The 13,843-nt window shown below is 47.0% G+C and overlaps 1 protein-coding gene across 1 annotated transcript; it reads right to left on the bottom strand.

Annotated features, from left to right (window-relative positions):
- Window positions 1-10,363: 10,363 nt before the first annotated feature.
- On the bottom strand, window positions 10,364-12,827 carry LOC306782552 (uncharacterized protein). Its single transcript, XM_079275967.1, has 2 exons — window positions 11,062-12,827; window positions 10,364-10,568 (listed from the first exon to the last, which is right to left on the bottom strand). The coding sequence occupies exons 1-2, from the start codon at window positions 12,697-12,699 to the stop codon at window positions 10,548-10,550; spliced, it is 1,659 nt and encodes a 552-aa protein (XP_079132093.1). The 5' UTR covers window positions 12,700-12,827; the 3' UTR covers window positions 10,364-10,547.
- Window positions 12,828-13,843: the final 1,016 nt, after the last annotated feature.

The raw sequence follows: 13,843 nt of genomic DNA, 5'->3' as shown, positions 1-13,843 counted from the left end.
AGGTCCAAACCACAAACAATGCAACTCATTTGCTTACAAATGCACTTCAGTCATCTACCGCGCTGTATGAACGGCATTGCATAATGTATTCCAAAGCAATACGGGTTGTGCATCTCTTTTGATCAAGCCTTGCCTTGAGACAAACCAGACACAAACCAGGCCAAACAAATCAAAGTCGAGCATAAACGTTTCAGAGCTTGTCATCGCTCCTGTTGGTTCTTCGAGGAAAATGCTTTATGCGAATCTTACAGGCAGACACAAAATGATATCCAGTGGATGAACTGTCAGGAAGGAGGTAGGATCAAGTGACTCCTTACTGGGATGCAAAAATAGACCAAGCAGAAGCAGAGTCTTTGGTGCTGTAGCTTTAATGTGGGTCTGTCATTATGCATCCTGTGTGTACCTGGGCTCAGAGATGACAATGTTTAGAGATCAGACATGGCCCTACTGCAGCGTGAGCCCCAGAACGCACTGCAAAAGCAGCCGTGTTCATCATTCATCGAGCTGCTAGGATATTAGCAGCTTCGATGGAAAGCGCGTCAGGACACGGGTGAAATCCATTGTCTCCATTTCTCACTTTCATACACCGTGTACCAGGTGCAGAGAGGCAAGGGGGATCGAGAACATTGCTTTGGAGATTTGAAACCTAGAGGACAGAGGGGGATTTTTCTGTCTGCACTTTCTTGTACGACGAGAAAGGGAAAATTACCCAGCAGTAAAGAGATGAGTTTGATAAGGCCTCCTAAATATAAGTCTTATCTCTCTCAATTTGAAACAGCCATGGAAGAAATAGTCCACGTTGTCACTCAGGATTTTAATTAAAAACAGACACAAAAGTCTGTGTGTGTGTGCGCATGTGTTCCCCGGAGAGTAGTTTTAAAAACATTTATTCACCCTTAATGTTTATTACCTTCAAATAACCTTCATCTCGTGATTTTTTTTTTGGGGTCTGGTTCAACTTGCCTGCTCCAATTTCCTTCACCCAGTGTGACAAACACGGTGAGAGAGAGAGAAAGGGAGAGATGGGGAAAGGGAGGTGACATGACCCCATGTCTATTAATCAGCAACTCAGCTAGGCTCACATCACGAGAGCAGATAAGACCGCGCCTGTTGTCACACAGGTGGAAGTAATGGCTGGGAAGCACCCTCGTCCGATAGCAGCTTGTCCGAATGCTGAGATGTGAACTGACAAAGACACGTACAAGGCCTGGAAACAGAGAGCTGCTGTCAGGCCATTGACTGATAACAGCTTGAGTGAGAGGAGTGCAAGTGAAGAGGAACAAGTCGAAACGGACAGATAACACACTGGCCTAAATGTGATTATGGCTCATCGTCAGTTCCTCTGAACATCGATTTGTGCCATCTCCTGTTTATCTGAGGTATGATAGAAAACAAAAGAATAGTGTTTAGTAATTGTAAAGATTTGGGCTATACAAATAAACTGAATCAAACAATGAATGGTTAAATAAAAGTGCCGTAGACCTCACTTTTTACTTTTTACTGAAAATGTGTGATATAGATGACCTATTAAGCTGCAGTCAGACCAGGTGAAGGAGGACACAGGTGCTGTGGTACATTGGCAAAATGTCCACATCAAACTACACATTCCACAATTGTGTTGTAATCAAGACATTTTAGAATTTTTCAGTAATGGTATAATATAGTTTTTAATATTCGAAAACATTGCAGTTTTGCACAATAAATATTTTGAAAATAAATACCTATCGGCCTACTATGTGAAATATGTCCGATACAGTTAAGAGTACTCTAATAGCAGTTGCCATACCAGTGCTTTACCCCTATACCGTGGTATAATGACATATGCCATACCGCCCGGCCCTATGACCATGCCAATTTTGGTACAGTCAATCTTCATGAGTCCCAAGTCAAGTCAGGTCCATGTCATTACTGCCAGCTGTCAGCTCTCCAATCTAAATGCATAGAACCAGGTTTACTGTTCAACTGTGTTGAGTTTCAGAGCAAATTAGGTTTATGAAATCCTATTGTTCATGAAGTGGCAGCAAAACCTTTTTGCAATTGTGCTGAAGCAGAATTAGTAAATTACAGAAGCAGCACAATAACAGCATAGGAGCCAATCCTCAAGAGGCGTGTTTGCAGTGAATCAAAGCAAACAACAACCTTGAGTGAAATATGCCACAAACCCAGTTCCCCCTATAAAACAAAAAATACTCAAACACAAGCAGCCATATTCCATAAAGAATACACAAGCAAATACAATCAGCCACTAAATGAGAGCAATCCACAATTAAAATAATTGCAAACATTCTAAAAGATGGCAGATAACAACAGAAAATAGCAACCAACAGAGCAAAGCAATGAAAAACCAGCAGTGCCAACAGCCTCATAGAGTCAAGCACACAAACAGACTGAAGAGAGTCATACCAGAGCATTTTCTCAACATATGCATGTTGGCACAAAAAGCTAATTCTTACCTTGTTGAAGCAGCGAAGTGATCCCTGGTGTCACTAAGGGGAAAGATGATGTATTCCAAAACAGGAAAAGTCCTCTTCTGGCTTTTAGGGGACATTTATGGCCCACAGACAGACAATCATTTCCAATATTGAGCTTAGCATGAATGAAGCCCATATTACAGGAAATACTGTGACTGGGGTGTGTGCATGATACTTTGCTTGTTTACATGATCCATAAAGCCAGTTTACACTATTAGCCGTTACTAAATACTCATATTTGCATTTAGCTACGAGGCAACAACAGTAACAACCAAGACGAAAATATGCCATAAAGCACATTCAGTGGAAAATACTCAAAGTTGGACAACATGGCCGAAATTAATATAACAGTAATATTTCCCCAAAACATATAGGCAAAATCACACACAAAAACATCAAGCTCTTGATCAATGCAATGAATCACTGTTGTGCAACTGTTGAATCAAACTGAATCACTGCAGCTAAAAAACTCACAAACAGCAACAACCAAAAGGGGAAACAAGCAGCTAAACAACATCCTAGCAAACCAAAAACAAACATTATAAATTGTGATGCTATAATTTAACAGCATGGAAGCATTATAATACACTGTCAAACAATAACCAAAACTAAGCTCAGCAACTGTAGGACAGTCAACCACAGCTCTTGCTAACGCAGCCATCAGCATTTTGCATCAGCAATTAGCACGTTAGCCCAGCAAATGCAAAGTTTGTGCAGCAGAGCAAAACATACATCAGCAGCCAAGCACAAAAACACAGCTAGAAGACAGCAAAGACAACAAAAGTCACAAAAAAAGCTTATTCCTACCTTGAGGCCAAGTCCTGGCTATGTGGAGTTAAAACAGCAGGAACAGCAAACTCCAATTTACAGTTTGAGGCAAAAAATAACTAAAAATAAAAAAAGCTAGTTTCAAATTGCATCACCGGTGTTGTGTTGAATACTGTTTCCCCGTTGATATGTGTTCCTCCCTACCTGCACCTGAACTGATCCTTATCCCTAACCACCGAGGGGGCGCTGTCATTTTAACAAGAGTGAAACACTATTCAAAGGGGCAATAGACTTCAACACACAGACCAAAATCCATGACCTATCAGATTACAGTATGTGCCACTTCTGTCAACAATGGAAAAATATTTGTTGATAGAATATTGACATACGTATGTGCTTTCAAAAAAAATGTAAGGCTCCACATACAACACGAAATGTGACCTATGTGTGTCACCTTTTGTAGAAATAATTTGACCATGTTTGGTAAAAGCAATCAAAATCGAGTTTTTGACCATGCAAAAACCTTCACAGTGGCTACAGCTGAAATTATTCCTCATCCGGTCGCAAAACACAACTGGTCAAATTGGACTCAGGGTTTAGAAACTGCTCTATTGGAACAAATGACTTTTGTTGAAAGTGATACAAGCACATCGGGCAAAGTCAAGTTCCAGAGTCGCTCAGTGTGCACACGCGCGTGGGAAAGCCACACAGGTGATTTTAATTGTGCCTGATTAGACCTCCTCTCGGCACAGTGTGTGGCCTGCTGTGCTTTTATTGATATCTCCCATACTCTCCCGTTTGCTTTGCTGTACCTGCAAATCAACATCTGTATCCTTCTCATTAGTAAATGGAGACAGGTGACCTGTGAGACTATCGACAGCATAGCATAATCTAACTGCATCTGGGGTGGGTCAGGACAGCTGTGACTGGGCAGCATGTTATGTATTTATTATTTTTATTTTGTATTAGTTTTCTTGTTTAATCCTATTCTTTTTTTCCAATTTCCCCTTCTCCTCTTCCTTGCTTCCTTTGCACTCACCTGCTCTAGGCCGTCTCCAGGCCTGTAGTGACCATCTCCGAATTAAAAAAAGCCGTTGGTCAGACCCAGTTGAACAGACCCCTCCTCTAGGGTTGGGGGCTGTTCTAAAGGGGATCTGACCCCCAACAGGCCAGCCACCTCCCTATAGCTGCTTCTGATCTGCAATAGGCAGAAGGAGTATATGAGCAATATAGTCACATCTGTTGACAGGTACCTCACCAAATAGGCCATGTAATGGATCACAGTGCATCTGTGATCGTTTTCAAGATTGTAATTGCAATTCTTAGTCCAAGTATTATTGTATGCCAGAGGGCACTGGCTGAAAAGTACACCTTTTACTATCAAAAGGTGGGAAGTACATTGTGGACAGGTAGTCATGGGTCAAAGGTTTCTGTTTATGAGTTTTCTGCAAGCTGTGCCTGGCTTGTCTTGTTCATTTTAGACTTTTTGACCTCTTTTTCTCGAAAATTGTATTCAGATAGAATGCACATATTTTTACTGAGGGAAGAATGGCATTACTCATTTTCTTTATTCCTCATGACTTTCCTTGTTGGTCCACTCTGGGATCCAACAGCATCCATTTGTTTTCCCTGTAAATGTGCACATCTCTTTATGTTTGCGTGACACAGAATGTCACATCGGATAGTTCCTCTGTTTTTCTCTTCATTTCTCTCGTCATTTTCTTGCGATGACAAAAGCGCCTCTGAGGCAACTATTACCTTTTTTTCCCCTCCATTTACCATTTGTTCAACTGTGCAAGCCCCATTGTTTTAATTTCATGCAAGACTTAGTTTGGTGTTTTGGTTAAATCAAAAGTATATTCAAAAGTGAAAGCCGATCAGTTTTTCAGAGCAGGAGGTGAATGCAGTATTTATGTTAAGATCACATCTTTTATCAATCAAGGGTTGCTGTGTGTGTGTGTGTGTGTGTGTGTGTGTGTGTGTGTGTGTGTGTGTGTGTGTGTGTGTGTGTGTGTGTGTGTGTGTGTGTGTGTGTGTGTGTGTGTGTGTGTGTGTTTTCTGTAAGTACTTAAATGGGGCCAGGATGCAGAGTCTAAGAAATTCAGACTTTTTGATAATTTCTGATGTTTCATCTGTGGACGGTAGACAAAATTCACATTTACATGCTTGCTGAAACCGCCCACTCCATATATTAAGCCACTGGGTGATCAACAGTGGAGTTAATAGGGATGCAGCACAAGAGGGAGTTTAATTACGAACCTAAAATACTTTCAAATGATGTTTGGGTTGATGCTGTTGCTTGAAGCGAGTGTCTGGCAGTGGGGAGAGGCTGGGTGTAGAGAATTTCTGAGTCAAAGCAGCTGCCTTATTTGTGTTGTGGGATTTCAGAAAGCAACTGGAGCAGAGATCAATAAGGTGGAATAGGCCTGGGACTGAAATGATGCCAAAGTGTCTCCATGTCAATGAATCTGCTTATCTCTGTCTGCCGAACTCCAGTCTACCTCACCCATGCTAACTCACCTGTAGATTACCGATAGTGAACTGGAGAGCTCTAAATAAGGCTTGAGTTTAACTCTCTGCCCTTGACTTATCTGTAGAGCCAGAGCACCGGCTTATGCTTTTTTTTCCTACATAAGTAGGTGCAGATGTATGGCTCCTCCGCTGCGAGGTTATGGTAAAGAGTTTAGGGAATTATATTTTACCTTTATTTCATTGCCTACAGTAGAGGAAGTACGGTATTATGAGGGAAAGTGCCAGGGGTGGATGTATCTGGATTAATCCTGGCCTAAGGGTCATAAACCTGCATTATAATATTTGAGCCAGCAATTGTTCTGTTGTCTGTCCTCTGTAAATCTTGAGTGTATGTGTACTTTGGAAGTCTCATCATGGACTCCAGGTATTGTAAACACTACTGTGTCGCAAATATTAGGTATTGTGTGTGTGTGTGTGTATGTATATATATATCTATATATATCTATATCTATATATATATCTATATATATATATATAGATAGATAGATAGATAGATATCGTAAAAACGTGCATTATATATCTATCTATCTATATATATATATATATATATATCGATCTATATATATACATATATATCGATATATATATATATATGTATATATATATCGATATATATATATACATATATATCGATATATATATATATGTATATATATCGTAAAAACGTGCATTATATTCTATCCATCCAATTTTTTTTATGTACTCCCACTTCCCCCCCTCTTTTCTTGACCGCCTGCATCACATGTGTATACTGGAACTGCTTTGAGGTTGTACCATTGTAAAAAAAAAAATAAAAGAAAAAAGCTCTCCTGGCATAGTCCGATAAGGCATGTGAACATGCACGCTGCTATTCTCTTATCTCGCTGACATGCTCAAAACGCCCCCATGCCAGTGCTGAGCGTGACTTGTGCAGCCCGACATAATTAACGTGATCGGAATATGTCCTTCTATTCAAGGACGTGACGATCATGACAAATGTTGCACAGAACCCGAGTCGGTGACGTCACCGCTCTAAATTAGTTTTCCCTTCTTGGAGGCAGGCTGTGTGTGTGTGTCGTTGGTCGGGGTGACTGGAAACGTGAAGCCAATGGTAAATTGGAGACTGAGTGACAGGTTAACGGCCGTCAACCTCATGGTAGGAGCAGGTGCTGATCTCCTGGCCTTGTCTCATTTGACAACTTATGGTGCAGATGGAGAGTGTTGGAGCTTGACTTGAACTGATTGGCCAAATATGCGCTAGAAAGCCTCGGAATATATTTATTTATTCACCCTTAGCACAGAGATCTTGGAATGTCGCCGTATTGTGTCTCTGGTATTGCCTCATTCATAAGCCTGCAAGCCAAAATGTACACCCTGCAACATAGGTGGTGTGAACGGCCACCATTCAATTCATTGTTTGTTTGTGTTCCTGCTTAGCGATAGCAGAAGATACCTTTATTTTTCTTTCTATTCATCCACATTCCCCAGTACTTATTTATCAAGAACTGATGTTTTCTGTGATGTTCAGTTTTATATCATACAATTTAGAATTACAGTCTGACCTGGTAATTAACACACTGCCCATGTCTTCTATTGAGTGTGCTTTTATGAAGTTACCTTGAGACATAACTGGACAGAATCCACAGACAGGGCTGTTTTCTATTGAGGAGCTGCCCGCTGTAAGTGGTCTTAAACTACCTACACTTGTCCTTGGCCAGGCTGTTGACAAATAAATGGTGACTTGGATATTAAAATAGAAGGGCAAGCTGCCAGGTGTATTATATTCAGGAGCCTTGCTGTGGATCTCCGCCTTTTATTGTCATGCATTGCTCTCCAGCAGGTCTTTAGCGACGACTTTAGGTATTTTTGTTCCCAGCCTTAATTGATGTGTGAGCCACCGCACAAGTACAAGTATTGAGCTTGATAAGCACCATGGGCTTAAAAGTCTCCTTGACTATGAGTGTTTTAACCATAGTCACGTTGTATGTTTTCATGCAGTCCAACACAAATACTCTTGTGTGACTATAGTTTACCAGTTACGGATAAAATGGTTACGAGGATGGTATAATAATCAATCGTCTATTCATACTGTAACAGCCCCGGGGTGGTCAGGGGTGTTACTGGACAATATGCAATACTTATAAAGACACGGAGACGTAAAGACGTGGCAATCAAATACTTTACTGGGGTATTGGTAACGACACAGCAGCCACACAGCCAATACAAGTCCGTTAAGCAAGAGAAGGGTCGAGGTGCAGTTCCGGGGTCTGATACACAAGGCGCAATTCTCGTACGGTCCAGGGATGGGGCAGGGGCGTCGTTCTCCTCCAAGCAGGGGTCAGTAGCCGGGGGCAATCCAGTGGGGGTAGTCTTCCGTTCCAGGGTCGTTGGCTAAGTAGTCTCACAATATCTCACCGTCTTGAATGGTTTCACCTAAGTTACTTCCCCTGACTTCACATCTTCCTTCTCCTTTTATATCCGCCCATGAAGCTCCCCTGGCCGGCTCTCTCAGGTGTGCCTTGTTGCGCTGATTGCCTGCTGGCACTAAGGGGGCGTGTGCAAAGTGCAATCCATTTCTCTCTGGTAGTCTGTAGTATCTTCCTGCCATCACTACTCCCTGGGCTCGCCCACCCCGGCTGCCACACACCCCCCCCCTTAAATCTGACCTGGGGGGAGGACTGCTCCAGGAACACCAGGCGTCCCTGCGGGACAAGGCATCGGCGTTTCCGTGAGCGGCACCGGATCTGTGGACGACAGAGAAGGCATAGGGCTGCAGAGACAGAAACCAGCGGGTGACCCGGGCGTTATTTTCTTTATTTCTCGACATCCATACCAATGGGGCATGGTCGGTGACCAGAGTGAACTTTCGTCCCAATAAGTAATATTTGAGCTCGCCCAGGGCCCACTTGATGGCTAGGCATTCTTTTTCCACTGTGGAATATTTCTGTTCCCTGGGCAAGAGTTTTCTGCTGATGTATGTTATCGGGTGTTCCTCCCCATTTTGTACTTGGGCCAGGACGGCGCCTACCCCGGTCTCTGATGCGTCGGTCTGGACCACCAACGGTTTCTCAAAGTCCGGGGTCACCAACACTGGTTCTGAACACAGCACCCTCTTGAGGTTCTCGAAGGCCTCCTCTGTCTCTGCTGTCCACTGGATCCGCTCTGGCAGCCGGTTTCCTGTTAGGTCCGTCAGGGGAGCTGCAAGGGAGGAAAAGTGGGGGACAAATCGCCTGTAATAGCTCGCCAGTCCAATAAATGCCCTTACTTGTTTCTTGGTGCGGGGGCGGGGCCATTCCCGGATCGCCTCGACCTTCCCTACCTGGGGCTTGACGCAACCTCGCCCAATGGTGTACCCCAGGTAATCCGCATCTCGGAGGCCGAGGCGACACTTTTTGGGGTTAGCTGTTAGCCCCGCTCCCCTCAGGGCTCGGAGCACGGCGTCGACCCGACGCAGGTGGGTCCCCCACTCCTCCCCATGTACGACGATGTCGTCTAGGTACGCCGCGGCATACTCTCGGTGGGGCCGAAGGACTTGGTCCATCAGCCTCTGGTAGGTAGGTGGGGCCCCGTGGAGACCGAAGGGGAGCCGTTTGTACTGGTACAGCCCCTCGGGGGTGGCGAAGGCTGTCTTCTCTCTGGCCTCGGGGGCCAAGGCCACTTGCCAGTAGCCCTTCGTGAGGTCCAGGGTGGTAATGAATCTGGCACTCCCTACCCGTTCGATCATCTCGTCCACTCGTGGCATCGGGTAGGCGTCGAATTTGGAGATCTGGTTGAGCTGGCGGAAGTCATTGCAGAACCTGACTGAGCCGTCAGGTTTGGGGACGAGGACGATGGGGCTACACCACTCGCTTCTGGAGGGCTCGATTATGTCCGCCTGCAACATTTTGCGTACCTCTGTCTCAATGGCGGTCCTCCTGGCTTCTGGCACCCGATACGGCCTGAGACGTACCTTCTTCCCAGGTTCGGTATGTATGTGATGGTGGATGAGGTCGGTGTACCCCGGCTCTGGGGAGAAGACGTCCCGGAATCGGTCCACTAGCTCGCGGAGGTCTTGCTTTTGGCTGGGGGTCAGCTGCTCTCCCATGGGGACCTCGACTGCCTCCGTCTTTCCTGTGGTGGGAGGGGAAGAGAGAGAGAGGGAAAATAGGGCCTCACGGGCCACCCATTTTTTTAGCAGGTTAATGTGATACACCTTTGTTGGATGTCGTCGCCCTGGTTGTCTTACCCTGTAGTTCACTTCTCCTATTTTTTCCATTATTTCATAGGGTCCATTCCACCGAGCCAGGAATTTGCACTCAGATGTGGGGACTAATACCAGGACTCGGTCCCCCGGGCTAAATTCTCTGGGCTGGGTTCCCCTATTGTAGACCCGGGCTTGGGCAGTCTGGGCCTCGGCCATGTGTTCTCGAACCATCGGCCAAATGGTTGCCATTCTCTCTCTTACCTCTTCCACGTGTTCCACCAGCGTACGGTGGGGTGATGGCTGGTGTTCCCAGGCCTCTTTGGCCAGGTCGAGGAGTCCCCTGGGCCGTCTTCCGTACAACAGCTCGAAGGGGGAAAATCCCGTGGAGGCCTGGGGAACCTCACGAATGGAGAACATGAGGAAAGGGAGCAGCTGATCCCAATTACGTCCGTCTGCCTCCATGGCTTTCCGGAGCATCCGTTTCAGGGTCTGATTAAACCTCTCTACTAGGCCGTCTGTCTGCGGGTGGTATACCGACGTTCTTAACTGGTTTACCTTCATTAGCCCGCACAGGTCCCTCATGATTCTTGACATGAAGGGGGTCCCCTGATCAGTCAAGATCTCGTCCGGGATGCCTACACGAGAAAATAACATCATTAATTCCCTGGCAATACCTTTGGTGGCCATGGTCCGAAGGGGAATGGCCTCTGGGTAGCGAGTGGCGTAATCCAGCACCACCAAGATGTACTGGAATCCCTTACTGGACCTTGGGAGGGGTCCCACCAAATCCATCGCAATCCTACTGAAGGGAATTGAAATAATGGGTAAGGGGATCAGCGGATTGCGATGGTGCGGCTGGGGGGCGACCCGCTGGCAGTCAGGACAGCTCCGGCAGTAGTCCTCCACCGTTTTTTTCACCCCGGGCCAGTAAAACCGGGCCTTGATTCTGTCCAGGGTTTTCTCCACCCCCAGGTGGGCCCCCAACAGGTGGGTGTGGGCCATCTGGAGCACCACCGACACAAAAGGGCGGGGCACCAATAACAACTCAAGGGGTGCCCCGTCCTTCATTACCACTTGATACAACAAATTAGCTTTAATGGCAAAGTGAGGGTAAATTAGTTGTCTTACCCCATCCATGGGTTTGCCGTCCACCACGGACACCTGTCGCAGGGCATTTTGGAGGTTGGCGTCCTCCAGCTGGGCGGTCCCGAAGCGTCCCGCTAGAGGGGCAGGCAGGGGTTGGTCCTCGGGGTTTAGTGGGAACAAATCAGCCCAGGCGTCCTCACTGGCCTGGCTTGGATCCCTTTCTTCGGGGGCTGGAAGAGGGTCCTCCTCCCTGGCTGGACGAATGGCGGCTTCCGCGGCCCGGACGGCGGCGCTGGCGGCGCCTTCTGAGAGGGGGGACGTGGAGCTCAGGGGGTCGGCCCCCTGGAACCCACACAACTTTCCTGGCGTGCGGTGTGGTTTTCGTGGTGGGGCTTTCTTCCCGTTGGCCAGGCCTCTCCATAGCCCCGGGAAGACAGTGGAGTCCCTTCCGATCAGGAGGTCCACCGGTAGGTCGGGTACCACCCCTGCCGGTCCGGTGCTCTTCCCCTGGGTGGTGTGAAGCTCTAGGATCGCGGTGGGGTAGTCTCTGGTCTCCCCGTGAATACAGGTGACTGATACTGTACTTTTCAGATAGGGTAGCTCGACGAAGTCGGGGCGGACGAGGGTGACGGCGCTGCCGGAGTCGACCAGGGCGGTCGCGTCATGCCCGTTCGCTCGTACTGGGGTGAGTGGGGCCAAATCGCCCTGTTGGGCCCAACAGGTGGTCAGTAGTCCACAGGGGTGACTAGTCTCGCTAGCTGTGGGCATGGGGGCGTCCCCCCGCTGTGGGCAGTTCCAGGCAATATGTCCCATCTCCCCACAGTCATAACACCTGCGGGTGTCGGGGTTTAACAGGGATCTGCGCTGGGGGGTTTCCACGGGAGGGGTCCTCATGGCCGGCTCTCGTGGGGAATCTCCATGTTTCAACAGTCGGGGCCGGGGGGATATTTCCATCTTGGGCGGTCTTCCCCCACGCACCAGAGCCTGCGCCGCTTGCCAGCCCTCCACTACCTCAGTCAGTTCCTCGAGACTGCGGGGATTTTTTTGTCCTGCCAATTTTTTTGCTTCAAACGGTAATGACCTCAGTAACTTATCCATGATTACCCGATCAAGGGGGGAAAATGAGAGGGGCTCCGACATCAGCCAGGCGGTAGTGATCCGCGTGATATCATACAGTTGCGCTCTTGGAGAGAGGGTGGCATCATAATTCCACTCATGAAATCGCTGCGCTTTTGTCAGAAGAGTCACCCCGCTACGCTGAAGCACTTCCTCCTTCAGTGCTGCGTAGGTGACGGGTGAAATATTGGCTAGGTCTTGGTAAGCCCGTTGCGCGGTGCCCGTCAAAAAAGGAGCGATCAAGTCTGCCCACCGTTCCTCGGGCCATTGTTCACGTTTTGCAGTGATTTCGAAAGTCAGAAGGAAAGCTTCCACTTCGTCACTGGCTGTTTGTTTGACCAGGAAGCGCGAGGGATTCACTCGCTCCAGTCGTTTCACTTCCTGTTGGTTGGTTTGCACCTCCATATATTTTTCCATTTGCTGGTGGTGTTGGTGCTGTGTTTGCTGTTGAAGTTGCAGCATTTGTACTTGCAGCTGCAGTGCCTCTTCGTGCCTCCTCTGAGTCTCCGCATTGCTGGCTATGAGACCTGCGAGAAGCTCCTGCACAGGGTTGGGCGCGGACATTTTGATGTCGATACGACGCGTAATATAAATATTAGATATTGTCCAGAAGCCGGTTAGAATGCCCACATTCTCCACCAATGTAACAGCCCCGGGGTGGTCAGGGGTGTTACTGGACAATATGCAATACTTATAAAGACACGGAGACGTAAAGACGTGGCAATCAAATACTTTACTGGGGTATTGGTAACGACACAGCAGCCACACAGCCAATACAAGTCCGTTAAGCAAGAGAAGGGTCGAGGTGCAGTTCCGGGGTCTGATACACAAGGCGCAATTCTCGTACGGTCCAGGGATGGGGCAGGGGCGTCGTTCTCCTCCAAGCAGGGGTCAGTAGCCGGGGGCAATCCAGTGGGGGTAGTCTTCCGTTCCAGGGTCGTTGGCTAAGTAGTCTCACAATATCTCACCGTCTTGAATGGTTTCACCTAAGTTACTTCCCCTGACTTCACATCTTCCTTCTCCTTTTATATCCGCCCATGAAGCTCCCCTGGCCGGCTCTCTCAGGTGTGCCTTGTTGCGCTGATTGCCTGCTGGCACTAAGGGGGCGTGTGCAAAGTGCAATCCATTTCTCTCTGGTAGTCTGTAGTATCTTCCTGCCATCACTACTCCCTGGGCTCGCCCACCCCGGCTGCCACAATACGCAGGATCAATATTCAGATAATACAAAAGCTTTCATATGTTGCACTGAGAGATTCGGGGGTTTATCGTCTATGCAGTGGGTTTTTAGAAGCTAGAAGGAATAAGAGGATTTAGGCAACAAAAGACGAGGAAAGAATAATAGAATACAATGTTTAACAATTCTTTTCTATACGGCAAATAAAAGCTGTGAGACAACAGCAATATGATTCAAAACAGCTTTCCCTTTAACGTGTATGTGTGCATGACGTCAGTGATGTCGGTTGTAGATTAACAAATCAGGGATGATTGCAAAAACTTCTGGATAAATGAATATAGTTTATTTAGATTTAAAAATTATTTTAAGAGCAGCAGCCATGAATTATTTGTTGTTGTCGTGTCATTGCTTGGCATTATATTGCCAAGACGACGTAGGAATCTAATCCAAACATCGCCAATTGACTATCTGGATCGTAGCTGAGGCCAAACGAGGCTCACGTGAAAAACAATGGCGTGGAAGCATCTTAATGTA

Source organism: Melanostigma gelatinosum, assembly GCF_949748355.1.
Source record: "Melanostigma gelatinosum genome assembly, chromosome: 9".
NCBI lineage: Eukaryota > Metazoa > Chordata > Actinopteri > Perciformes > Zoarcidae > Melanostigma > Melanostigma gelatinosum.
This window is presented reverse-complemented; position numbering and strand designations above follow the sequence as displayed.